The sequence below is a fragment of the Felis catus genome, chromosome C2 (assembly GCF_018350175.1).
Source record: "Felis catus isolate Fca126 chromosome C2, F.catus_Fca126_mat1.0, whole genome shotgun sequence".
In the NCBI taxonomy this organism is placed as follows: domain Eukaryota; kingdom Metazoa; phylum Chordata; class Mammalia; order Carnivora; family Felidae; genus Felis; species Felis catus.
The window spans coordinates 83,984,874-84,012,312 of NC_058376.1; the positions used below are offsets into that span (position 1 = coordinate 83,984,874).

Consider the following 27,439-nt stretch of genomic DNA (forward strand, 5'->3'; position numbering starts at 1 on the left):
GTTGTTTTTTATTTGTTTTTTTTTTTTTCCTTCCCTTTCTTGAGAACACTAGAAAGTTATGTATCTCGCCCTTCACTGCATTTGAGTTTTCCCCCGGGACTCCTCTTCCCCCACTTTCTCGCAACTTTAATGATAAAGATCAAGAGGGAAGTTCTGCTTAAAGCCCGATGAGAACGAGGGAACCCTGCGGGCCAGCAGAAGAGCAGCAAGCCAGACCCGCAGGTCCTTTGGTGAATGAGGGCCAACCCCTGGTTCAGTAGGCGCTGCGCCAAGAAGTAGGCACCACACCTCCGCGGGCTTGTGGACGACTGGCCAATCGTCGCCTCCGAAGTCCTGCTCTGTTCTTTGATTGGTTTTGACGGAGAGGCCCCCACCACGCTTTAGAGGCCTAGCGCCTGACTGGGACCTGGACGGTGGCCTGTGAAGGACAATAGGCTTGCGGAGCGGAGGAAAGGTTTTGCAGGGAGTGGGAAGCAGCTGGCGTCACCAGAAGTCGGAGAGCGACCGGGTTGTGGAGCCATGGCGGCAACCTCTGCGGTGTCGGTGCTGCTCTTGGCGGCAGAGAAGAACCGGTGGCTGCGAGTCCCGAGCCTGCTGCTGCCGCCGAGGTAACGTGAGGCGGAGGGGCGGTGGATCAGCGTCCGGGGTCGGAGGCAGGGGTGGTGTAAATGGACTCCTGCACGCCGAGAGAGGTGCGCGGGGACCGAGGATCGAGCGGGAGGAGGGGAGAGCGTTAAAACCCCAGCCCCTTTCACGGTGTTCTGCTCTGCTTGGCATCGGGAGAGAGACCTGTTCACACCCAGCCCTTCCTTTTCTTCCCCTTGTTCCCCGTATCCACCCTGCAGCCTCTATTTGCCTCTGTTTTTCCATTTTCGGGCAGTGGGGGAGGGGTGGAGCTGGGCCTGCCACATCCCTGCTTCCCTCGCTACAGGGGCAAGAGAGACGCTTGTACCGCTGCTGACCGTTAACATGGTGCTTTCACTGCATTCCCTGTGTGGGGAGTGTTGATGATCCCCGTTCTGGTGAAGCTCAGAGGGGTCAACGACTTGCTCAAGTTTACACGAGGAGTAAGAAATGGAGCCAGGACGCCCCTCGAGCCCCTTTCGGTTCAGCTAGCCCCGGTCAGGTGTCCGGTTCAGAGGCTCTGTGGAGTTCTTTCTCATTGTTGGAATGGATCAAGCTAACAAAAGTAAATTTACCTTCCAGAGGGTGAGAGGTTGGTTTGTTAAAAGTTCTCAGAGGCAAGTTTGAACAAAGCTATGACTCTAACTAACCTGACTCCAGATCAGTTTCAAATTTTGAGCTGTAAGTTTCAATGACAATAAATTTGGTAGTGAAGACATCCTCAGGTCTCCTGGTAGCAGGCTTCTTTACCTTGCTTTGTTTCTTCCTCCTCTTCACCTCCTCCTCTGTTCTGGAAAGACAGGGTAGCTTAGTGCTGAAGGGCACAGACTGTGCTGTCAGAAGCCAGGGTTCTCAGCTTGGCTACTCACTAGCTGTGTGCCCAACCTTGGGCACATTACTTAATATCTCTGTGCTTCAGTTTCCTGACTTAGGAGGAGGTGATGATACTATTCCTAGAGGAGATAATATTAGTACCTAGCACTGTGTGAATTAAATGAATGAATACATCGAAAGAGGCTCAAACAATCTGGTGCATATGAATCAATCCATAAATACAGCCTTTGTTTCAAGGTTTTTGTTTGCTTTTATTTTCCACAAATTACTGGAGAGGTATTTAGATTTGAGTTACTTAATTGTAGAACTAGCCCCAGAGTAAAATAAGACAGTTGGTGAAAGTAATGTTAATGCTCTTTTCTTTCTCCTGGTTTCTCTTTTCTTAGGTTTCCAGGGCTCTTCAGGATATTACACAGACCATTTTCTCTCTCTTCCTTCTCCCTCTCAAATCTTCCCTACTGTGTGTAGAACTGTTCTCAGGTAGCTGTCATCCTGGAAAATGTTACAGTTGTTAATGGCATTAAGGAATTACAAATCTTATCATTATAGAGAGTATTTTCATGTCTTGTATGTCATGATTCTCCAGTAACTCAGAGAAATGAAGTCTAATGGTGGAATTTTAGAAATAAGAGTATACTGGTATAGAATTTATGTTGAATCAGGGTGGGATTATCTCATGGAAGCAACTTCTTAATTTTGTTTGTTTAAGCCATTGTTTTAAGCTATAGCTTGGATAATGGTGAAAAATAGAATAGACCTATCAAAACATCATTGAGATAGAGGATTATGTTAAGTAGTGTGTCTGTATGTGATTGTCGGTCTGTTTTCACTGCAAAATCACAGAGGAAAACTTTAGTTCAGCAATGGCCTTGAAACTTAATCAGGATCTTAAGCTGGATTTACCAAGAAACAGCCATTTTATAGATAAATCTGTCCAGGACAAGCCTTGAATCTTATAAAAAACTTATCTGAAGAATGTGATGGGAAGATGCTGTGAACCAGAAGATACCTTTTAAAGATAAGGAAAAACAGTCTTTCTCCTTGACATTTAAGAGAATGAGGTCAGTCAAATTGGAAAGAAGTGGGAAAGCAATAGCCTCCTGAGAAAGCTGTCCTGTGGGACTCAAGTGCCAAAGCTGTGGGTCTTCCCACCAGCCCTTCACAGATGGCAGCATCTGATTGAGTTTGCATCAGAGGGCAATGACTGTCTGACCTACTGTTATAATCCCGCCCCCTGCACCCCTGCCCCAGTGAAATGCTAGTTCTGTTCAGTTACATAGCTATATGCATAGTGTATACATGCTACACATACATAGTTGCTTAGTATCTAATGTACATTGTGGTTTTTATCGCCCGCTATGTACATGATCTAAAATGATTAGTTCTTTATGACCATAGTTTTACCAAATCTCCCATGTATGGGTGGAAAAGCCTATGGTGGAATTCCTTCTGTAATTTGGTTTTTTCCCAGTGTATTCTTTTTAGCTGATACCAGATAGGCATTATACTTACACTTTTTTGTTCCTAAAGTAAATCTGGCCTGCTTTCTGTTACCTCTGGGTTAAAGTTTTGTTACTTGCTGTATCAATATGTATCATGGAACTTAAAAATTGTTTTAGACCTTAGTAAACTTCTACCTAGTTAAGACACCTCAGACAAGTCATTTAGCCTCCCTGATTTTCCATTTCTTATTAATACAAGGATTCAGCTTAAGTTGTCTACTTTGAAAACTGAGAAGTATCTCTTGGTGTCTCCCGTCCTATGTGAGGACACTGAAGTCTGAGTTGTAAAGTGAAAACTGGGTCCTGAGAGCGAAAAGATCTTAGATGTTACCATAGTTACTATACCCTCCAAGGCTCGACCCCTCCTACAAAATCTTAGTATTTATGTTTTTGCATTAGGGGGCCATAATGAAAAAAGACTGGGGAAACACTGATGTAAAATGACTTGCCTGGTGTCACCAGCAGCTGGTCAGTGGGGGCTCGTCTGGCCCCACAGCCAGCAGTCTTTCTGCTGCCCTTGATCAGCTCCTTCTCTTTACTTCTCTGGGCTTAATTGTTCAAACCTTAATTATCAGGGGTTGAAGAAGATTGGTATTTTTCAAACTGTTGTTTGACCAGCATATTTTATTTAATGAAGTGGAATAGAACAGAAAGTATCAAAACACGGAGAAAATGTTCTGTCACGAAAATTCTGTTTTGTGTGTGTACCAACTTGTGAAGTCAGATACAATTTTACTTTGAGTTGAGTCGAAAGAGTTTGAAAAAGCTGAACTGTATGATCTTGAAGTACCTTGGCTTTCTAATTGTGACTCTGTGGCCATTTGCCAGCCTCTGGAGCAAGCAGGTTAGGTGATCCATTCAAGGACACACAGTGCCAGAGAGAACAGCCAAAACTAACTTCCGGTTTCTAGAGTAATATTCTTCCCTCAAAGAAAGTCTGATTAAGTTACTTTGTAGGCTTCAGGCTTAACTAAGGTCACATCTAGACTTGGTTTCAGGTTTTGAATTAATAGATCATATGGTGACTGAGGGGCGCCTGAAGCCTCCGACTTCACCTCAGGTCATGATCTCACAGCTGGTGAGTTCAAGCCCTGTGTCAGGCTCTGTGCTGACAGCTCAGAGCCTGGAGCCTGGAGCCTGCTTCAGATTCCGTGTCTCCCTCTCTCACTGCCCTTCCCCCTGTGCACTCTGACACACACACACACACTCTCTCTCTCTCTCTCTAAAATAAGTAAACATTTAAAAATTTTTTGATTCTTTTGAAACAACAATGACTGATCTTGTATATCCTGTTTAATTATTATTCCATTTGGATTCATTTGCTAGGAGATGGACTTGGAGGCAGAGAACCATGAAGTATTCAACAACCACAGGTACAGTCTTGATTTGCTTTGGCTTTGCAGATTATGAACTAAGAGAGGGAAATGCTTAATTCCTTAATTTGTGTATATAGAATTAGTGCTCATATATTTTTGAAATTTGGGATTTTCATGATCATTTTCTTAGTACGTATTGAGCCATGGTTTCCACCTCTTTTATGTCAAATCTCCCCTGTTGTTGAGTCTACAATATATACAGAAATAATTGGAAACATTTACATTTATGTCGTTACTTCTGTCTGTTTGATCCCATTCAGTGCCGTGAATTGGAAAGGCATAACTCTGATGGTCTAAATCAGTGCTTTAAAACCGTTCTGATAAGTGGCAGACATTTTTTCAAATAAAATGTTATGCGAATTCCCAACAATAAAACGTATGAAAGTGTAGACACGGTTGATTGGGTGCAGCTTCCTCCCCACAACACACACATGCATACTTCATCCCAGCAGCTCCTGTGACCTGTGACAACTCAGACTCCATAGATCCCCATAGAAAAACATTGTTTTAAGTTATAGAAAACCTTGTTTGTTTTAGAATAATAGCCATTATAAACTGCCCAGGAGCATTTATTTCATGTGTGATACGGAAGTGCATTTTACATATTAACACAGTAACATGTTCTGTGGCACGGATACCAGTGCCCTGGTGCGGCACTCAGTGTTCATGCAAGAGAGCCATACGTCCCTCTGTTTGTGTGCAGAGGGATAGAGGCGATGGAGTTGAGCGACTGCAAGTTCAGATTCTGAGGTGAACCTAACCTGGGTTCAAATCCTGGACGTGCTATTTCTTTTAGCCAGTATACTTTCAGGACAAAATGAGCATAATTTCAGGAAAGTAGTATCTCTTTTAATTGTAATTCCTTTATCTTTAAAATTTATGTAACAATAATAGTATCTATTCCATAGGATTATTGTGAGGATTTAAATCCAGATTGAGTCTTTAGCACAGGACCTGCGGCATAAAAAGTACTTACTAAAGACTAATTATTATGAACTATGAGGGGTTTTTTGGAGCTATTGTAATTTGACCTTTGGCATATCAAAGCATCTTTTCATTTTAAAGTTGAAAAAGCTGAATAATATAAGAGTTTATGTTAATAAGGGTATCTTGGATTTCAGGGGCACTTGGGTGGCTTAGTCGGTTAAGCGTCCGGCTCTTGAGTTTGGCTCAGGTCATGATCTCACAGTTTGTGACTTTGAGCCCCGCATCAGACTGTGCGCTGACAGTGTGGAGCGTGCTTGGAATCCTTCCTCTCTCTCTCTCTCTCAGAGTAAATAGACATTTTTTTAGAAAAGGGTATCTTGAATTTCAGTGAAAGGAAATGCACTAATATTAGTTAAAATGACTATTTGAGACTCTGTTATGCTAATTTTACCAAAACAAATGTTTATCAGCTGATTAATATAATGGAGTCTTTATTTTGCTTTCTCATTCTTTGTTCTCCAGTAACATTTGTGTATGATTTTCATGGTGTTTTAAGCAGGACGAAACATTGCCAAGGTCCTCATTGCAAACAGAGGAGAAATTGCCTGCAGGGTGATACGAACAGCCAAAAAAATGGGAATACAGTCCGTGGCCGTTTATAGTGAGGCCGACAAGAATTCCATGCATGTAGACATGGTATGTTGTTAAAAACCGGAAGTCAAATTTTGTGATTGTATTTGTTTATTATGTTGGTATTTTACTCCTTTATGTTGACATTTTATGTTTGCTAGTGTTAATAGGACGTAAGTGGGTAAGTTCACACTGCTCACTAATTATCCCTGTTGGGATACATTTTCCAAACATAACACCAGTTGAACTGAACAGTGTGTTTTGCTGTGTTTGGTTGACTTACCAGCAAGGTCCTGTCTTATCAAGGGTTGGTTAAAACAGTTCACAGAGTGTGGTCACAGATCATACTTTGAGTGGCACGTATCCAGGTCCCTGATGTACATAAGGATCCAGATCCCAGTCTTAGCAACTACCACATACTGGCCAGGGGATCTTTGACAAGTCATCTGATGTTTCTGAGCCTTGGCTTAACTGTAAAATTATAACTGAAAGGATCCCATTTCCCTGAGGTCTGTAAGTGCTACCAGTTGTTACTAGCTATTATTCACCAGACAGAGCCAACCATGGGTGAATTCAACTACTGGCCTTCTTTACGCCCACAGCAAGATTGAGCAGCGACAAATTCATGGCAACCAGCCTCCGCTCTCTGGGCACTTTTCTCTCTCATTCTGTGTGTTGACCATCTCAAGCCTGCTTTGTGCCATTCTAGCTGGTGACTCTCCCTCCACCCACCTATTCTCAGCAGATGATCTTGATTCACAGGGAAAGCAGAACTGCGCTTCCTGCCGCAGAATCTCTTCACTGCGTCTGTGTCTGTCCTTGTCCCGTTCAAGGCCACTTGTCTTCCTGTGCTCTGGAGTCCTCCTCTTACCTTTTCAAGGATCTTCCATCTTCTTTTCGCACTGTATTCTGTCACTCTACTTCGTCTGCTCCCATGGCTTTGCTAAAGACTTCCGAATTTCTGTTTCTAGCCCAGACTTCATTTTGAGTGTGATACAGGTATACCCAGCTGCCCACTTGACGTCTCCACGTGGATATGTGACAGGTACCAAACTAATATGCCTGACGTGGAACTCATGACTTTGATCTGTGGTGAAGCTGCTTTTCCTGCACACTTCCCTCCCTCAGCAGATGACACCACCATTGCCCCTAAAAACCATAATGCCAGAGATCTGGGAGTATTTGAACATCCTCTGTCTTCCTGCCACTCTACATCCTTCCCCTCCCCCATCTAGACAGTCACCAAGTGCTGTTTATTCTGTTTCCCAAACACTTCTTTCCGCTTCTTTCTGCCCTCTGCCACCAGCACCTTAAGTCGTAGCTGGCATCACCCTCACCGGCCCGATGTGGTAGCCTCCTAAGTGGTCTCCCTACTTTCATCTTGACCTCTCCCACGGTATGTTCTGTTTCATCCAGACTGATTGCCTAAAATCAGATTTTTGATGTTACTCCTCTGCTTTAAATAACTTAAGCCTTTTTATCATCTACCGGACTAGCAAGAATTTAAAAGACGGATAATATTCAGTGTTGGTTAATGTGGTTAGAAATTGGTACATTGATGGAGATGTGTGTTGGTGACACCAGTTCAAGGGATGATCAACCAGGAGCTATTAAAATGTTACATCCTTCACCCAGCCTTGCAAACATACCTCTAGATCTCTGTCCAGAGACATGTTCACATGCATGTGCAAGCAGAGGCATGTATAGGAATGCTGCCAGCATCCAGTTTTTTGCCATTATGACCTAAATGTCTGTTCAGATGTACGTGATTAAATGAACTTTGGTACCTCCATACTGTGGAACCTTATGCCATTGTTATAAAAAATGAGGTAGACATACGTGCACTAGCAAGGAAAGAGCTCCCAAGACCTACTGTTAATGAAAACAACAATTACAGGAGTTTGATCCTGTTTGTGTAAAAACTAAAAACAAAAACTAAAACTATGTGTTTATGTAAATATATATAAATAAATAGGAATATGGATATGGAAAAAATATGTCCCAAAGATCATAGTGGTTTTATCTGGAGGAGTTTTGAAGTGAGGGAGAAGGTGGTGCCAAAAGACCCCTTTGCCTTTGTATTATTATTCACATTATTTTAATTTTTTTTTAATTTTTTTTTTTTAGAGATAGAGAGAGAGAGAAAGAGAGAAAGTAGGGGAGGGGCAGAGAGAGAGGGAGACACAGAATCCGAAGCAGGCTCCAGGGTCTGAGCCATCAGCGCAGAGCCTGACGTGGGGCTCGAACTCACGGACCGCGAGATCATGACCTGAGCCAAAGTCTGATGCCCAACGGACTGAGCCACCCAGGTGCCCCTATTCACGTTTTTTAGAAGGAGAATGGATTTGTGTTTTGTGGAATTAAAGTTTAAAAACAAAAAATGACAACCAAAAAAATGTGTCACCTTAGGAGAAAATCCAAAGCTTTAACCTCCCGTGAGGCCCTCTGAAATCTGTGCTCCCTGGTCTGTCCAGACACATCTCTGGTCCCTGACCCCTTGTGCACTGGGCTCCAACCACCCAAGCTTCTCTGTCAGTCCCTCAAACGGGCCAAGTTTCTTCCCACCCCAGGACCTTCATATATGTTGTTTGCTCTGTTTGGGAGGCTTGCCCCCATCTCCATTCCTGTTCTCAACTCCACATCCTGCACCCATTTGCCTGGCCAAGCCCTGGTCATCCTGGGGGAGCCGCTGATCTTCCTTCCCAGTCTTTCCTTGAGCACCCTTAGGCCTGATCAGTCTTCCTCTTCGCCTGCATTGTGTCCTTTGTTTTTCCTTCATGACCTTTCTCACAGTTGTCATTAAATATATGAATGTGTGTTTGATGTCTGTCTCCCTCTAGACAGGGACATTGTTTACTCTTGTACAGGCAGCTCCCACCTCAAAGCATGGCACCTGGTCGACATTCAGTAAGTCTTTGAATAAATGAATGATGTTTTCCGTCTTGTCTGCTTCAAGGGATGCTGTGATTATGTGAAAGTTTTAAAGGACGGTATAAAGTAGTTCACAAATGGATAGAAAGAGCATTATCATCCTGCCTAAATAATTATATAAACTTCAGTAAACTTCATAATTTTATTTCTTGCTGTATACAACTCTCCTATGTTTTGTGTCTTGGCAGATTGGCAAAGTTTTGGCATTAGATACATTTAAAGTTATTATTGTTACTAATGATGATACTGTGGTTAATGCCTGTTGCTTTTTATCCTAAAGACATTTTATTTCACTCTATCTAGTGTTTATACATAAAAATCAAGTTTGGGCATCCTCTTCTTGCAGAGATTCCAAACTGGCTTATTTTTATAACATAGACATGAGCTGGTCCTTCTGTTTCTTATTTCTTGCATTGTTCTTGGGGAGCCACCCTTTTTATTTATAATAATCAGATGACCCTGAAGCAGTTCTGTCATGTACTAGTGTGTGCTAGCCGTGTAAGCATGTAATATTCCTCAACAGGCAGATGAAGCATATTCTATTGGCCCCGCTCCCTCCCAGCAGAGCTACCTTTCTATGGAGAAAATCATTCAAGTGGCCAAGATCTCTGCTGCTCAGGTAATAAGATCATGCCGGTCTGGCTTAGACTGGCGGGATGGATGGGGGCAAAGGTGGGGCTGATAACACTGCATCCGGTTCACTTCTTTTTTTTTTTTTCCCTAAAGTTTATTTATTTTATTTTGAGAGAGAGAGCGTGAGCGAGGGAGGGGCGGGGAGGGGGTTGGAGAGAATCCCAAGCAGGCTCCACAGCTGTCAGCACAAAGCCCCATGCAGGGCTCAAACTCACCAACAGTGAGATCATGACCTGAGCTGAAATCAAGAGTCGGACACTTAACCAACTGAGCCACCCAGGCACCCCAGTGTTCTCTTCTTTAGAATCAGTTCCTAGACTGAATAACTTAGGCATTAATTTATACACACAGGTATTTAAAATATGTTTGTTTCTAAACTTTTTAGTTATCTCTTGGAGTAAAAAACCCCTAGGAATGTACAAAGATGATACTAATACATGGACTTTATATATTTCCTTAGGAATGCAAGCACTATAACAGAAATAGCACTTCATATGTTTATCACGTGTTTGAACATATATGACATAGTATTATTACCTCCATTTTACAAATGTAAAATCTAATGCACAGAAGGTTACATGATATCCAAAATCATCTAGTCTCGCTAATCAGAGCATGTTCCATGGCATTGTTTGGGAACACTATAGAAATGCAGACTCTTAGGCCTCACCCCAAGCCACTATAGTTTACATTTTTATGCATACTTTGCATTTTTATTAAGATCCCCATATGGAAACCAATTTGTCAATAAATTTCATAAAAAAAAAAAAAAAAAAAAAGATCCCCAGGTGCTTTGAAAGCAAAATTTATCATTGAATGAGACAGGATTAAACAAGAGTCTCCCGACTTCTAGCCCTATATCAGACGAGGCTGAGCAGTAGAACTTCGTTGCCCTGCATTTTGAGAAAAGGGAAGATAGTATTTTCTCAGAAATTTCAGGCTTCAGACACCTGAGTGGCTTACTTGGTTAAGCATCCAACTCTTAATCTCAGCTCAGGTCTTGATCTCGGGGTCGTGAGTTCAAGTCCCACATTGGGCACCACACTGGGTGTGGAACCTATTAAAAAATAATAAATGAGGGGTGCCTGGGTGACTCAGTTGGCTAGGCATCCAACTCTTCATTTTGGCTCAGGTCATTATCTCACGGTTTGTGAGTTCAAGCCCTACATCGGGCTCTGCACTGATGGTGCGGAGCCTGCTTGGGATTCTGTGTCTCCCTCTCTCTCTCTCTCTCTCTGCCCCTCTCCCATTTGCTCTCTCTCTCAAAATAAATAAACGTTAAACAAAAGTAAGTGAAAAAAATAAAGAGTATGACTTGTTCTCTCCACCATGGGAAGAACATATCTCATTTCTGCTTGAAGATAGAGCCAACAGCAACAACTTTGGATCTGTACATACGTTTGAACAAGCGCAGCAGAAAGGTTACAAACTAAAAGCATGGAATAAATTATTTTGGCAGAGATTTAAGGGTAGGAGACAACAGTTTGTATCTTTACTGGTAAAGGCATGTTAGTACTATGGAATGAACGACGTTAACAGGCTTACAATCCTGTGATCCACTAGAGTGAATTGGCGGCTAAATACATACATACCTGATGGCTAGAGAAATAAGCTCCCTGGTTACAGTAGTGTTGTTGAGTTTTCCTTTCCGATATATTCAAATGCTCAAGAATTCTGTGATCTGGATATATTAAATTGTTCTTAATATAAATCAGCTAAAACTTCTTGAGGCCATTCCCATAATGTGTGGTTGGACTTTATTTTTGTAAGGAAACAGCTGCCTTTCTTTTTAGTTATAGAGAAAGAATATTTATCTAGTTCATCAGAGTTCTCTTGAATTAAGTATCTGTTCAAAAGAGAGGAGGCTAGCAACACCTCACCTTGAAAATGAAATTAAGGGAACAGTTATATTCACAATAACATTAGTAAAAATCAGTTAGCAAAATCAGTTGAAGGCCTATGTATAAAAACTATAACATGTTGCTGCAAGAAAAGAAGTTCTAAATAAATGGATAGATGTATCATTGGAAGAATCAATATGTTACGATGGCAGTTCTTTCCAGATTGGTCTGTAAATTTAAGGCAGCCTTTATCAAAATCCCAGTTGGCTTTTTTTTGGTCGATATTGACAAGCTGGTCCTAAAATAGCCCAAAGGTCTAGTATATAGTTAAAAGAATCTTGAAAAGACAATAAATTTGTAGACTCTCAGATTTCAGAATGCATTATAAAGCTACAGTAACCAAGACAGTATGCTATCAGAAGAGTAAATATAGTCAGTGCAGCCAAATAGGAACTCCCCAAATAAACTCACACATATATGGTCAATTCATTTTTTAACAAAGGCGGTAAAGTAATTCAGTGGAAAATATAGTCTTTTCAACAGATTGTGCTGGAACAATTGGATATTTATATGCAAAAAGATAAACCTAAAATCACCAATGAAAAGGAGTGATGTGCTGATACATGCTAAAAAATGTATGAACCTTGAAAATGTTGTGTTCAGTGAAAGAAGCCAGTCACTGAAGACTGTATGTATTATGTGATTCCATTTATACGGAATGTCCAAAATAAGCAGACCTCTAGAAACAAAGTGGATTAGTGGCTCCATAGGCCTGGACATATGTAAGGAGTGGAAGATAACTGCTAACAGGCATGGAGTTTCTTTTTAGGGTAATGGAAAGTTACATTATTAGATCTTAGTAACAGACTATGGTAATGATTGCACAATTCTGAATAATAAAAATCATTAGATTGGCTAAGTTTAATTACATGTCAATGAAGATGTTTTAAGAATGCAGTGTCACAAAAAAAAATAAAAAGAAGAATGCAGTATTACTGCATACACAATAGAAAGGCTAAAATCAAAAAGACTGATAATACCTCTTGATTTTGGCTTGGGTCATGATCTTGTGTTTCATGGGTTCAAGCCCCACGAACTGACAGTGCAGAGCCTGCTTGGGATTCTCTGTCTGCCCCTCCCCTGCTCATGCTCACACTCTGTCTCAAAATAAACAAATTTTTAAAAGCATGTAAAAAATAAAATACAGGTTCTTCTATATGATCAACAATTTCACTTAAATACCTAAAAGAATTTAAAGCAGCGACTCAAACAGGTACTTGTACACCAATGTTCACAGCAGTGTTAGTCACAAAAGCAAAAGGTAGAAACAATCCACACATCCATCAAAAGATGAATGTGTAAAAAAAACTGTGGAATATGCAGTAATATTACCCAGCCATGAAAAGGAATGGAATTCTGACACATGCAACAACATGGAAGAACTTGAAAACATAATGCTAAATGAAATAAGCTGTACACAAAAAGACAAATATTGTACAATTCCATTTATATTAGATGCCTCGATTGGGTATTCACAGAGACAGAAAGTAAAATAGAGGTTATCAGGGACTGTGGAATTAATATTTAATGGGTACAGAGTCTCCGTTTGGGTGATGGCAACATTCTGGAAACGGATAGTGGTGACGGTTGCACAGCATTATGAACGTCCATTAATGCCAATGAACTGTACGCTTAAAAGTGGTTAAAATGGTAAATTTTATGTTGTGTATATATTCACAGTAAAAAGAAGTATAGATTTTTCTGGTTCAGGTAAGTCTTCAGAACTTTAGTATGAACATTTCAGATATGTCTTTGGAAACAGATCCTGATAGTACCCATAGTGTACCTATCACCCGTGTAGGGAGAGGCTTCCTCAGAAATATGACGTCACCTGCATCACAGTGCTAAGTTTGTCCTTCCATTCTCACTTCTAGGCTATCCATCCAGGATATGGTTTTCTTTCAGAAAACATGGAATTTGCCGAACTCTGCAAACAAGAAGGAATTATTTTTATAGGTCCTCCTTCATCTGCAATTAGAGACATGGGTATAAAGAGGTATGAGTTTATATCTTTTAAATATAACCATAGAAAGGTCAATTGAAATGGTGTACCTATAATAGATATGGTAATCCATGTTTGTTGTTATAGGCTTATGTGGTTTATCTGCCACTCCAGTGAGTTACGGAAATGTTCAATTCATTAGCGTTTCTAATCAATATCTGGATTAGTTTGGGGAATTTTTTTTTTTAAATATATTGTCAAATTGGTTTCCATACAACACCCAGTGCTCATCCCAACAAGTGCCCTCCTCCATGCCCATCACCCACTTTCCCCTCTCCCCCAAGTTTGGGGAATTAAAAACAAGGTGGGATGAACTATCACATGAAAAACTGGATTCGTAGTTATCACAAGAAAACTAATATTTTAATATTTGTGTTAATATTTGTTGTCTCAGACTGCAGTCTTTTTTTTTTTTTTACCTCTGGGATATTTTATTTAAAAAGTTCCCTTGTATTTTGTAGATTGGGCTGTTTTGTTCTTCTCTTGTATGAAATAATTCGCAGAATTGAGGCACCTCCTCTCTTTTATTCGAAAGCACATCCAAATCCATAATGGCTGCTGCCGGAGTGCCTGTTGTGGAGGGATATCATGGAGAGGACCAGTCGGATCAGTGTCTGAGGGAGCATGCGGGGAGAATAGGTTATCCTGTCATGATTAAAGCCGTCCGTGGTGGAGGAGGAAAAGTAAGATTGTGCGTGCTCATGCTTTTCATTTCAGGATAGTCTTCTCTGTTTTATTTAGTTTGCGGTCTTAACTATCTTGCCCTCTTAGGGAATGAGGATCGTTAGATCTGAAGAAGAATTTCAAGAGCAGTTAGAATCAGCACGGAGAGAAGCTAAGAAGTCTTTCAATGATGATGCTATGCTGATTGAGAAGTTTGTGGACACGCCAAGGTGGGTTTGGCTTTTTTTCTGAGTCAGATTTTTAAAATTAAACTTTAAAAGAAATGTAGGCAAACTATATGAAATGTAAAGTTCTAGTAGTACATAAGTACATTAAATTCCCCAATCCCACCCCCTGATGTAACCACTTAGTGTAGTATGGTATGCATCCCTCCAGGTATTTTCTAAGTGAATAGAAATACACATACATATACTCACAGAGTACAAACTACATACAGAAGTGCAGTGAGTAGAACCTTACATAGTATTATATGCTAATATTACATCATAGCCATCTTTCTGTCAGTAAATATAGGTCTGCCTTATTCTTTTTATTGGGCTTAATAGTTCCATGATATTGATGTACCATTAATTTATTCAGTCAATTTCTTATTGATGGAGCTTAGGGTTTTTTTCAAAATAAAAAAAAGGGGGGGGCACCTGGGTGACTCACCAGTTAAGTGTCCAACTTCGGCTCAGGTCATGATCTCATGGTTTGTGAGTTCGAGTCCCGCGTAGGGTTCTGTACTGACAGCTCAGAGCCTGGAGCCTGCTTTGGATTCTGTGTCTCCCTCTCTCTGCTTCTCTCTCTGTCTCTGTCTCTCTCTCAAAAATAAACATTAAAATTTTTTTTTAAATTCTTATAAAAAATTAAGTTTTATCTTATAGAACTCTATAAGCATCCATTGAGATTTTCAGAAATAGATACCTAAATTGAATTGTAAGTGATATGTTAACAAGTAATAATACTAACACCTCACCCTTATATTTCACTTACCATAATCTTACCGTCCTAATTCTGATCTAATTCCTGCAACAATCCTGTGGGTAGGCCTATTCCTATTTTGCAGGTGAGGACACTGAGGAACAGAGTGGTCATATGACTTGCTTGAGGTCTCCCAGTTGGGAAGTGGTGAAGCTGGGATTTGAATTCAGAATTCACACTCTAAGACACTGCACTAAACTGCTTCTCTAGGTACTGCTATAACAAATGCCACGTGAATTTCTAATTTTTTTATTTTCTGGAATTTTACTTTCATATGTATTGCTTAAAATAAGATACTGACTATAAAAGCTTCTCGTTTCATAGATTTTGTGGTAATTATATATATGTATATAAAACCTGTTGGTTAAGTGACTCTATAAAGAATAATTCACGTCGGGCTCTGGGCTGATGGCTCGGAGCCTGGAGCCTGTTTCCGATTCTGTGCCTCCCTCTCTCTCTTCCCCTCCCCCGTTCATGCTCTGTCTCTCTCTGTCCCAAAAATAAATAAAAAACGTTGAAAAAAAATAATTATAAAAATAAAGAATAATTCACTTGGGAACTATGTGAAAGGAGAGGGATTTATCTTGAAGGTAATATACCCTGAAGCTTCAGGCCCTTCCCTTGTCTGAGCCTCTTCTAAGATCTTATACCTAACTTTGTATTCTTCTTAAAGATGGCCCCCAAATTGTTTTTGTTTCAAGTGCTACAAAACTGCGAATTGACCCTGAGCATGGCATGCTAAGCTAAATTCATTTAGAGTTTGATAGTAAAAACAAAAGTGAGTTTTAAAATAGGCCAATTGATTAGGAGAGTGCGTCATATGCCACCTGTTAGTGGAAAGTGAGGCAAAACTGGAGGAAATTCCAGGGTCAACTGAGGGCTCCCTTTCACAACACATTTCAAAGGAGAATAGGCTGACTATCCAAATTGACATGCTCTTGAGTTAGAATTGCCGTGGAGCCATCAGCTAGCTATTCCAGTGACCATAACTCAATAACATTTTTCCAAGATGTAAATTCTTTGCATGTGAAATGTTAGCTGTATATTACCTCACATTGTAATTTGTTTCCCCAATAGCTTGGAAGCTCTTGGGAATCAACGACGTGGTAGTATGTTCCTTTTTGTTTTCCCCTATATATCACCTGGCATGCTACTTTCTTCATGACAGGCATCAATAATAATATTTTTTTATAATATAGAAGTAATATAAATATTACTATATTTATACTTATTATATTATTATATATATTATTATAAACAAATATAAATTTCCACATTACAAACATGGAAAATACAGATGATAGAAAACAGTCACTCATAATCTCATTCTCCTAATATGAGTAATAGTATTTCTGTATGTATTTATTCTGAATTTTCTAGTAATATTTTAATGTCATGGTAATTATACTATCGTACTATATAACAATTAATTATAGTAATTGATTAATTAATTACTAAATAATTAGCTGTTGAGTTAATGGAGTCCCGGAAGATTGTCAAGGTGGTGCTTATAACTGAGGAAAGTAGATATCAAGATGTTTTATAAATCTGCTCAGAACTGTTGAGCTTATCTGAAAGGCTGGGATAGAAAACAATCTTCAAAGTGTACTATTTTGGAAGATAAAAAAGAAATCAGGTTCCTTTCTCATTTTATATTCAATATATATTCTAGATGGGTTAAAAATGTAGCTAGGAAAATAAAAACTATAGAACTCTTAGAAAATACCAAGGCGTTCTTGGTCGACTCCAGCTGTCTCTGTCTATGTAGCCAGATCCCAGCAGTGGCTGAATTGGAAGAGCTGAGATTTGGTGCGCCTCCTGGTTCTTACACACTGTGCTGCAGGATCTCTACGTTAGATAAAGCAGCACAGCAAAGGATTAGTTAGAAAAAGGAAAATAACAAAAGCGATCCAAAGACTACAGAAATCATAACAGAACACAGGTCCTCAATTAGTTTCTCTTATAAGCAGCGAAAGGAGTAAGTATTTGCAACTTCTGAGAACTCGGAAAAAAGCTGTGTTGTGCTGCTGGTGTGTGTTCCTTTCAAAACCTGGAGTCCTTGCTACAGTGCCCCTTTCCTGGAAGCAGCTAAAAGAAAAGGGAGTGTCAATAGAAGTAAAATTTTACAGTTGGAATTTGAAAAGCAAACCACTCAATTCCAACACGTAAAGAGTTTGGAAGTTGTCACCCGCATCCGAAAAGCAAGTAAAAATCTGAACAAAATGAGAGTCAGTGAATTTTAGACACACCAGAGAGCTGGGGCCGCAGGGCAGACCACCACCCTGAAATCTGGATGGTGCACGAATACAGCGAATCACAGGCAAGGTCCGCTTGCCCAGAGCAGAAGCCACTGCACCCATAAACTGATAGGAACACTTCTGTGGGGATTCTGGGTGTTGACTAGCTTGATAGTGAGAAACTCCTCAAGGTCCAGTGTTAGGGGAACCCCGAATTTTCATGAGTTTTCCCTCCAAGAACACCACCAGGTTCTCACAGTGAGAATCCAGGAAAAATTCCCTCCTGCGTGGGGACAGAGAGAGGAGAATTGTAACCATTTGAAATAGGCCCAGAGTGATCTGTTCTCCCTAAGAAAGGCCAGCTCTGCAGGGGAAGTTTTACCAGCACCTTTTCTGTCCTGTGAGAAGGGCAGTTAGCCAACCCTCACCCCTTTCCAGCTTTCCTATTTTATGTAAAGAAAGAAAAAAAAATGCTAAGAAACACTAATCGGGGGCTCCTGGCTGGCTCAGTAAGTGAAGCGTGGGACTCTTGATCTTGGCGTCGTGAGTTCAGGTTCCATGTTGGGTGTAGAGCTTACTCTAAAGATAGATAGATAGATACAAAGAAAAAGAAAGAAAGAAGGAAAGAAAGAAAAAAAGAAAGAGAAAGAAAGAGGATGGTGTGTTCATGAGCATAGTCGCCTGTAGTATACAAGGATACAGGCCCAGTAAAAGACTGAGATTTAAGATAGATAGATAGATAGATAGATAGATAGATAGATAGATAGATAGATAGAAAATAAAATCCTGAGATTTAATCATTAGGTTACAGAATCCTTTCTCTCCCCTGCGCCCTTCTACCATGTCACCAGGGCCCCAGTATAATAATGGGGTTAGAACTGCAAGAACTCCAAGGCACAGGCTCTATTTAAGAAGAGTTCATAGTCAAAGACAACAGGAGAAACAAAACAAAACAAGGACCCTAGAGGATACAAGCCTTTGGTACCTACAGCTACTGCAGACATTAAACCCAGTCTCCTAGCTAGGTTAACATTAAACCTTGCATTAAAAGTCTGTTTGCCTTATTAATCATTATGTGATACCTCATGTATGGCTTTTAACAAAAAAAAATTACAAGGCATGCTAAAAGGCAAGAAAAAGCATGGTGCGAGGAGACAAAGCAAACACCAGAACCACAAATTCTGGAATTATCAGATATAGAGGTTAAAGTAACTGATTAATATGTTAAGGGCTCTAATGGACTGAGCAGACCACATGCAAGAACATTTGGGAACTGTAAGCAGAGAGACAGGCACTCTAAGAGAATAGTCAAAAGAAAATGCTAGGAATCAAAAACACTGGAACAGAAATAAGAATACATTTGATGGACTCCTTAGTAGACCGGACACAGCTGAGGAAAGAATCAGCAACCTTGAACATATGTCAGTGGAAACTTCCCAAATAGAAATGCAAAGAGAAATAAGAATGAAAACAAACAGAACATAATGTCTAATGACTGTGTGGGACAATTTTAAAAGAAGTAACATGTGTATTATTTGAACACTACAAGGGGAAGAAAGAAAGCAAGAGAAATATTTGCAGTGATAATGACCAGAAATGTTCCAAAATTAACAAATTTTCTAATGTCCCAAAAACCAAACCATAGCACCAGGAAGCTCAGAGGACACCAAGCAGGATAAATATCAAAACATTTTTGAATACTATTCAGACTGCAGGAAACCAAAGACAAATAGAAAATCTTGGAAAAAAACACAAGGGGTAAGAACCCCTTACCTATAGAGAAACAAGGATAAGTATACCAGGCTTAAGCAAGAATAAGGTGGAGTGAAATATTTATAAAGCGTTGAAAGAAAAAAAAAAAACCCTAATATAGAATTCTGTGTCCAGTGAAACTGTCCTTCAAACATGAGGGAAAGAGAGAGACTTCCTCAGACAAACAAAACTTGACTTGTAGGAAATGATAAGAGAAGTTCTTCAGAGAGAAGGAAAATGATACAGGTCAGAAATTTGGATCTCCATAAAGAAAGGAAGAGCGTTAGAGAAGGAATGAGTGAAGGTCAAATAAAATCCTTATTTTTCTCTTCCTAATTGATCTCACAGACAACAGTTTGTCCAGAGCAGTAATAGCAAGAGATTGTATGGTGACGATAAAGGTAAATGAAAGGGGGAGGAAAACTCACAAAGGCAGATCCAAAAACAAGAAATCACCTATTATTTTGTCAAGAGAATGTGTTGGACAATTTGGAAAATTTTAAATCGAACATTCGGTAGAAATGGTATATCAAGAAACTAAATTCTTCTAAGTGGTTTAATGAAGTGGCTTCATGTGGTGAACAAAAAGGAACAGAAATGAGCTATTGTGCTAAAACAGTACATTTACAAGAACTTTCCTGTTTTTTTTTTCTTTTTGACAATTTTTATTTTTAAAAACAGGAAAAGCACTTGCTGATCACTCATTTCTACATCATGGTGGTGAATATTTGAGGTGAACTACAGAGTGAACATATCAAAATAAAGCTACTGAGAAGAGTGCTTTCATGTTCACCAAATGGTCTGTTTATGCTTATTTTCCATAGTGTTATGTACATCTACTCTTTTTTTTTAAGTTTATTTATTTATTGAGAGAGAGAGAATGAGCAGGGGTTGGGGGCAGAGAGAGAGCAGGAGAGACAGAATCCTAAGCAGGCTCCGCACTGTCAGCGCGTGACATGGGACTTGATCTCACAACCATGAGATCGTGACCTGGGCCAAAATCAAAGTATGCTTAACTGACTGAGCCACCCAGGCGCCCCTGCATTTACTCTTAATATGATTTCTCAAAATTTTACTATGTTAGACTCCACTTTAAAGTGCCTTTTTTGTTTTTATGATATAATGGTCTAATTTTTTTTTAATTAATCATCTATATTACTTTATTTCTTAACCTTTTTACGGATGAGCCATTGTAATTTTTAGTCTGCCTTAGTTTATAAAGTCTGACCATAGGAGTTGATTTTTAAAAATCCCCTGATTGGGGTGCCTGGGTGGCTCAGTCTGTTAAGCATCTGACTTTGGCTCAGGTCATGATCTCGCGGTCCGAGAGTTCGAGCCCCGCGTCGGGCTCTGTGCTGACAGCTCAGAGCCTGGAACTTGCTTCAGATTCTGTGTCTCCTTATCTCTCTGCCCCTCCCTTGCTTACACTCTCTGTCTCAAAAATAAATAAACATTTTAAAAAAAAATTTAAAAGAAACAAAAAATAAAAATTCCCTGATCATAAAAACGTTTTCATTGGCTTTTTGAAAGTGAGTATGAAATGTGTCTATAATTTGTAATTTTGAGGTAGGATTTATCAGTGTTTTCCTTGACAGTTTGTACTTGTGATTTGCCCCTACTCTGAGGTCATAAATATAGTCTCCTATGTTTTCTGTCTCATTTCCTAATCACTTCATGTACATAAATTTTTTTCTAGAATGTTTATTCTACAAATGGAAACTTTTTCATTGTGTTTTTAAATAGGCACGTAGAAGTCCAGGTGTTTGGTGACTACCATGGCAATGCTGTATACTTGTTTGAAAGAGATTGTAGTATACAGAGGAGACATCAGAAGATCATTGAGGAAGCCCCAGGGGTAAGGACCTTGTAAAGACAGCTTCTCTGTAACATAAACCTCAATCGCTCTGATTTTCACATCAGAAATCTGTGAAGTTAGTGTCTGAATAACTGCTTCCCAGTGGTAATATAATGGTAAGGCCCCAATGCAGCATTGAGGATGAGGAGGGAGTTGATATTCTTGGGCTACCATAGAGAGGGCGCACAACAGGGCCGTGATTCTTCTGGATGGTATCTAGGAAGATCTACTCTGATCCAAGTACAGACTGTGCCTGACTTATAGTGATTCAACTTGGAATTTTTTTACTTTACACTGGTGCAAAAGTGATACATACTTAGTAGACATCATACTTCAAATTTTGAATTTTCATCTTTTCCTGGGCTAGTGATACGTGGTGTGATGCTGTCTTGTGATGCTCGACAGTGGCTGCAAACCACAGCTCCCAGTTAGCCACACTGTCATGAGGGTAAAGGACTAATATACTTAAAATTATTCTTATCCGTGCTAGTTCTTACACTCAGTACTCAGTATTCAACAAATAACATGAGATACTCTACCCTTTATTATAGAGTAATTTTTACTTCAGATGCTTCTGCCCAGCTGTAAGCTAATGTGAGCGTTCTGAGCATATTTAAGGTAGACTAGGTTAAGCTATGATGTTTGGTAGGTTACGTGTATTAAATGCATTTTCAACTTCTGATATTTTTAACTTATGATGGGTTTATCCAACATAACCGTACTATAAATTGAGGAAGATCTGTATCTGACTTACAGTGAGCAACTGCATAATGTTTCCATGTAGATTTTAAATTATAGTTAATGGGAATGTTTGAGGAATGGATTGGCCTGGTTCATTGAATGTATTTTTTATGAAGAAGATTCTTTATCTTAACTGCTATTTCAGATGTTCCTAAAATATTTCAGTCCTCTAATATATGCCTTAGAGGTTTCTTGTAGAGGAGAGAGATTTGCTCCTATTTGGCAACTTTTGCCCCCTTGGAATTAATTGTTTACATTTCTTTGACCCTGCCTCTTGATTGATTTGTTACCTCTTCTTCGATTTGCATTTCTTTTGAGCCTGCTATTGTCCCGAGGCCTCTCTCTTGCCCAAGGTTTTATACATGTTTCCTTTTCAGTAGGTACTTCTAGAAGGTCAGGATCTGAGGTTTCTGTTTAATCAGTTTGTTATTCTCACACTGTTTTCAAATTTTAATTTTTGTTGTAGAGTACATTGTATGGTTTGAGGTAAATGTCAATAATAATTTCAGTAAAGCTTTTTTTTTTTCAAATGATAATAGCTTAAATATATGTCTATTTTAAAATGTTGAAACCTTTGCCTACTTTTTAACCTACAGTTCTTTTTGTGAACCTGTCTTATTAACTTGGAATATCAAGGTTTACCGTTATTCTAAGATAATTGTTGGGCACGTGGCCCAGATTGCTCTGTCATCTTTAAACAAAATAGAGATCACTCAGAGTTTTCATATTGGTGCATGTAATTTGAAGCAGGAATATAGTCCTGAAAGTAATGTAGATAAGGAGATAAGTAAGTCATTATGCTGAATAATATCTGCAGTTCATAGAAATTACTCACAGAACCATTAAAGTCTGGTATAGGGACAGTTGACTATGGTATGGGATGTATTTCTTGATGAAATGTATAACATTAGCTATTTATCCTCATTATCTCTTCAATGTTTGATTCCTAGAAACGCAATGTTGGATCTTAATGGAAATTTCTAGTAGGGCAAAGTACTAATCAAAATTTATTTTAAATATTTTTTCACAGCCTGGTATTAACTCTGATGTAAGAAAAAAGCTTGGAGAAGCTGCAGTCAGAGCTGCTAAAGCTGTAAATTATGTTGGAGCAGGTATGCTAAGATTTACTTTGAATAGAGGAGAAGCAACATTTATGTCCAGAAGGCAAAAGAAACATATAACTTTAAATCATCGCCTTTCAAACTTTTACCAATTATATCCACATTAAGAAATACGTTTTGGGGCTCCTGGGTGGCTCAGTCGGTTAAGCGTCTGACTTCAGCTCAGGTCATGATATCACTGTTGGCAGGTTCAAGCCCCGCATCAGGCTCTGTGCTAACAGCTCAGAGCCTGGAGCCTGCTTCAGATTCTGTGTCCCCCTCTCTCACTGCCCCTCCCTCACTCTCACTCTGTCTCTCTCTGTCTCTTGAAAATAAATAAATGTTAAAAAAAAGAAAAAGAAATACAGTTTACATTGAGACCCAGTATATACACATAAGTATTTATGTTTATATACATGTATATTTGAAAAAAAAATTCACTAAACAGTACTTAACCCTAATTATGTGTAATGCTATTTGATATTTTCTATCCTATTTTAAAATAAAATCACTAAAATGATTTCTTTTGCATTTTTTAAAATTAGTAAATAATTTTTTTAGAGCAGTTTTAGTTTCACGGGAAACTTGAGTGAAAAGTACAGAGAGTTCCCATACCCCCATGCCCACACTTGCACGGCCTCCCCAACTATCAACATCCCAGTGATTCATTTGTTACAATGAATAAACCTATAATGACATGTCATTATCATCTAGAATCCATAGTTTACATTAGGGTTCACTCTTGATGATGTACATTCTATGATATTGTTATACATTATACATTTGGAAAAATGTAGAATGACATGTATCCACCATCGTAGTATCATAGAGTACTTTCAATGCCTCTGGTATCCTCTGTGCTCTGCTTTTTATCCCTCCCTGTCTTTAACTCCTGACAACCTCTGATCTTTCTATTGCCTCCATAGTTCTGCCTTTTCCAGAATATCATATAGATGAAACCATACAGTTTATAGCCTTCTAAGATTGGCTTTTTTTCACTTAGTAATAGGCATTTAAGTTTCCTCCATATCTTTTCATGACTTGGTCATTTCTGTTTAGTGTTGAATCATATCCCATTGTCTGGATATACCACAATTTATCCTGTCACCTACTGAAGGACATCTTGGGTGCTTCTAAGTTTGGCAGTTATAAATAAAACAGTTATAGGGGCGCCTGGGTGGCTCAGTCGGTTGAGCGTCCGACTTTGGCTCAGGTCATGATCTTGCGGTTTGTGAGTTCAAGCCCCGCATCGGGCTCTGTGCTGCCAGCTCAGAGCTTGGAGCCTCCTTTGGATTCTGTGTCTCCCTCTCTCTCTGCCCCTCCCATGCTCATGCTCTGTCTCTCCCTGTCTCTCAATAATAAATAAACATTAAAAAAATAATAATAAAAAAAACAGTTATAAAAATCTGTGTGCAGAGTTTTGTGTGGACAGTTTCAATTTATTTAGGTAAATACCAAAAAGTTTGGTCAGTGGATCATATGGTAAGAGTATGTTTAGTTTTGTAAGAAGCTGCCAGACTTTCTTCCAAAGTGGCTGTACCATTTTGCATTCCCACCAGCAATGTGTGAGAGTTCCTGTTGCTCCACATCTTCACTAGCATTTGGTATTGTCAGTGTTCCATTTAATAGGTGTGTAGTGGTGTCTCATTTTAATTTGTATTTCCCTAATAACATATGATGTGGAGCATCTTTTCATATGCTTACTTGCCATCTGTGTTTCTTCTTCACTGAGGTCTGTTCAGGTGTTTTGCCCATTTTTTAAATTGGACTGTTTGTTTTATTATTGAGCTTTAAGATTTCTTTGTATATTTTGGATACCAGTCCTTTATCAGAAGTATCTTTTGCAAGTATTTTCTTTCAGTTGGTGGCTTATCTTCTCATTCTTTTGACATTATCTTTTGCAGAGCGTAAGTTTTTAATTTCAATGAAGCCTGCCTTATCAATTATTTCTTAATGAATCATGCCTTTGCTGTTGTATCTAAAAAGACATCACTATACTCAAGGTCATCTAGGTTTTCTCCTGCTGCCTTGTAAGAATTTTATGATTTTGTGTTCTAAATTTAGGTCTGTGATCCATTTTAAGTTAATTTTCGTGAAGGGTATATAAGGTCTGTGTCTAGATTCATTTTTTTACATGTAGCTGTACAGTTGTTCCAGCACCATTTTTGGAAAAGACTATCCTTGCTCCATTGCATTGCCTTTGCTCTTTCGCCAAAGATCAACTGACTCTATTTATATAGGTTTATTTTTAGGCTATGTGTTCTGTTTCACTGATCTATTTATTTGTTCTTTCCCTAGTACTTCATTGTTTTGAATACTGTAGCTTTATAGTAAGACTTGAACTCAGATAGTGTCAGTCTTCCAACTTTGTTATTCTCCCTCAATATCGAATTGGCTATTCTGGGTCTTTGGCCTCTCCATATAAAACACTAGAATCAATTTTTTGATACCCGCAAAATAGCTTGCTGGGGTTTTGATTAAGATTGTGTTGTCTCTATAGAACAAGTTGGGGGAACTGACATCTTGATGATGTTGAGTCTTCTTATCAATGAACATGGAATATTTTTCCATTTTGTTCTTCCTTGACTTCTTTCATCAGAATTTGTACTCATATAGATCTAGTACATATTTTGTTAGATTTATACCTTTTTCATTTTGGGAGTGCCTATGTAAATGATATTGTGTTTTTAATTTCAAATTCTATTTGTTCTTCATATATAGGAGAACAATTGACTTTTATATACTAACCTTGTATCTTGTAACCTTGATATGATCACTTATTAGTTTGAGGCATTTTTTTGGTCAGTTCTTTTGGATTTTCTACATAGATAAGCCATCTGTAATCAGACAGTTTCATTTTTCCTTCACAATCTGTATACCCTTTATTTTCTTTTCTTGGCTTGCATTAGCTAGGACTTACAGTATGATGTTGAAAAGGAATGGTGAGAGTGGGCATCCTTGCCTTATTTCTGATCTTAGTGGGAAAGCTGGTTTCTCACCATTGAATATAATGTTAGCTGTAAGTTTTTGTAAATCTTCTTTATCAAATTGAGGAAGTTCCTCTCTATTCCTAGTTTGTCAAGAGTTTTTATTATAATTAGGTATTGGATTTCATCAAATGCTTTTCTGCATCTATTGATATAATCTTATGGTTCTTTAGCTTATTGATGTGATGGATTACCTTGATTGATTTTCAAATGTTGGACCAGCCTTGCATTCCTGGGATAAATCCCACTTGGTCATTGTACATACTTATTATTGCACATTGTTAGATTTTATTTGCTAATATTTTGTTAAGGATTACTGCATTCACATTTATAAGAGATTTGATTTGTAGTTTTTTTGTAATCTTTCTCTGGTTTTGGTATTAAGGTAATGCTGTCCTCATAAAATGAGTTAGGAAGTATTCTGTCTTCTGTCTTTTGGAAGAGATTATAAAGAATTGGTATAAATTCTATCTTCAGTGCTTGGTAGAACTCATCAGTGAGCCAATCTGGGCCTATTTTGGAGGTTTTGGAGGTTATTAATGATTATTTCAACTTCCTTAGTAGATATAGGCCTATTCAGATTGTTTCAGAGTGATTTTTTTTCCTTGTGTGACTTTTGGCAGATTGTGTCTTTGAAGGAATTGGTCTGTTTCATCTAAGTTATCAAATTTATGGGCATAAAGTTGTTCATAATACACATTTAATATCCTATTATTGATAGGATTATTAATTTATTATTATTAACAAGACCTATATTGATTTGCTTTCTTTCATTTCCAATATTAATAATTTGTCTCTTCTTTTTTTCTTAAATAATTTGGCTAGAGACTTGTGTATTTTATTGATCTGGTTTTATTGGTTTTCTCTATAGATTTTCTATTTTGAATTTCATATATTTCTACTCTATTATTTCTTTTCTTCTGCTTACTTTGGAATTAATTTGCTGTTCTTTTTCTAGTTTTCTATAATGGAAGCTTAATTTTGATCTTTCTTCTCTTCAAATATATGGATTCAGTGCTATAAATTTCCCTCTAAGCACTGCTTTCAATGCAGCCCACAAATTTTGAAGTTATATTTCTATTTTTATGTATTTTTAATATTTTTAAATTTCACTTGGGATTTCTTCTTGACCCATGTGGTACTTTGTAATGTGTTATTTAATCTGCAAGTATTTGGGAATTTTTTTTCCAGCTATCTTTCTATTACTGATTTCTCATTCAATTGATTTTTAGTTTAATTGTGGTCTTGACAGCAAACATTGTATAATACCTTTTCTTTTAAATTTGTTAAGGTCTTTTCTATGGCCCTGAATGTGGTCTGTCTTGGTGAATGTTCCATGTGAGTTTGAGAACGTGTAATCTGCTCTTGTTGGATAAAGTAGTCTATAGACATCAATTATATCCAGTTGATTGGTGGTACTATTAAGTTCAACTATGTCCTTACTTCTCTGCCTGCTAGATTGTCCATTTCTAATAGAGGACTGTTAAAATCTCCAACTGTATCGGTAGACTCATCTGTTTGCAGTTCTCAGTTTTTTTGACACTCTGTTCTTAGGTGCATACACGTTAAGTCTGTTTCTTTTTGGAGTATTGACCCTGTGTCATTTTCCTTCTCTCTAAAGAACTTCTTTTAACATTTCTTGCAAGGTAGATCCACTGCCAAAAATTCTCCCAATTTTTGTTTATTTGGAACAATCTTTATTTCTCCACAAGAAATAACTGTAACTCCACAAGATACAGAATACTAGGTTGATGATTTTT

The 27,439-nt window shown here is 38.6% G+C and overlaps 1 protein-coding gene across 3 annotated transcripts in view; it reads left to right on the forward strand.

The window, feature by feature from the left end:
- The first annotated feature begins 310 nt into the window (after window positions 1-310).
- The window catches only part of MCCC1 (methylcrotonyl-CoA carboxylase subunit 1), a 57,364-nt gene continuing 30,235 nt past the window's right edge, over window positions 311-27,439 (forward strand). Inside the window, exons 1-9 of one of the 3 annotated variants that reach the window (XR_006585216.1) lie at window positions 311-608; window positions 4,287-4,333; window positions 5,820-5,959; window positions 9,348-9,443; window positions 13,233-13,354; window positions 13,896-14,043; window positions 14,132-14,253; window positions 20,740-20,851; window positions 22,623-22,704. Coding sequence is in view for 2 of the 3 variants with exons in the window: in XM_006936244.4 (XP_006936306.1) it covers window positions 520-608; window positions 4,287-4,333; window positions 5,820-5,959; window positions 9,348-9,443; window positions 13,233-13,354; window positions 13,896-14,043; window positions 14,132-14,253; window positions 20,740-20,851; window positions 22,623-22,704 (958 nt within the window). In the remaining variant the exon portion in view is untranslated. The remainder of the gene's footprint in view (window positions 609-4,286; window positions 4,334-5,819; window positions 5,960-9,347; window positions 9,444-13,232; window positions 13,355-13,895; window positions 14,044-14,131; window positions 14,254-20,739; window positions 20,852-22,622; window positions 22,705-27,439) is intronic. The other 2 variants (XM_006936244.4, XM_003991888.6) reach the window with 2 other exon arrangements.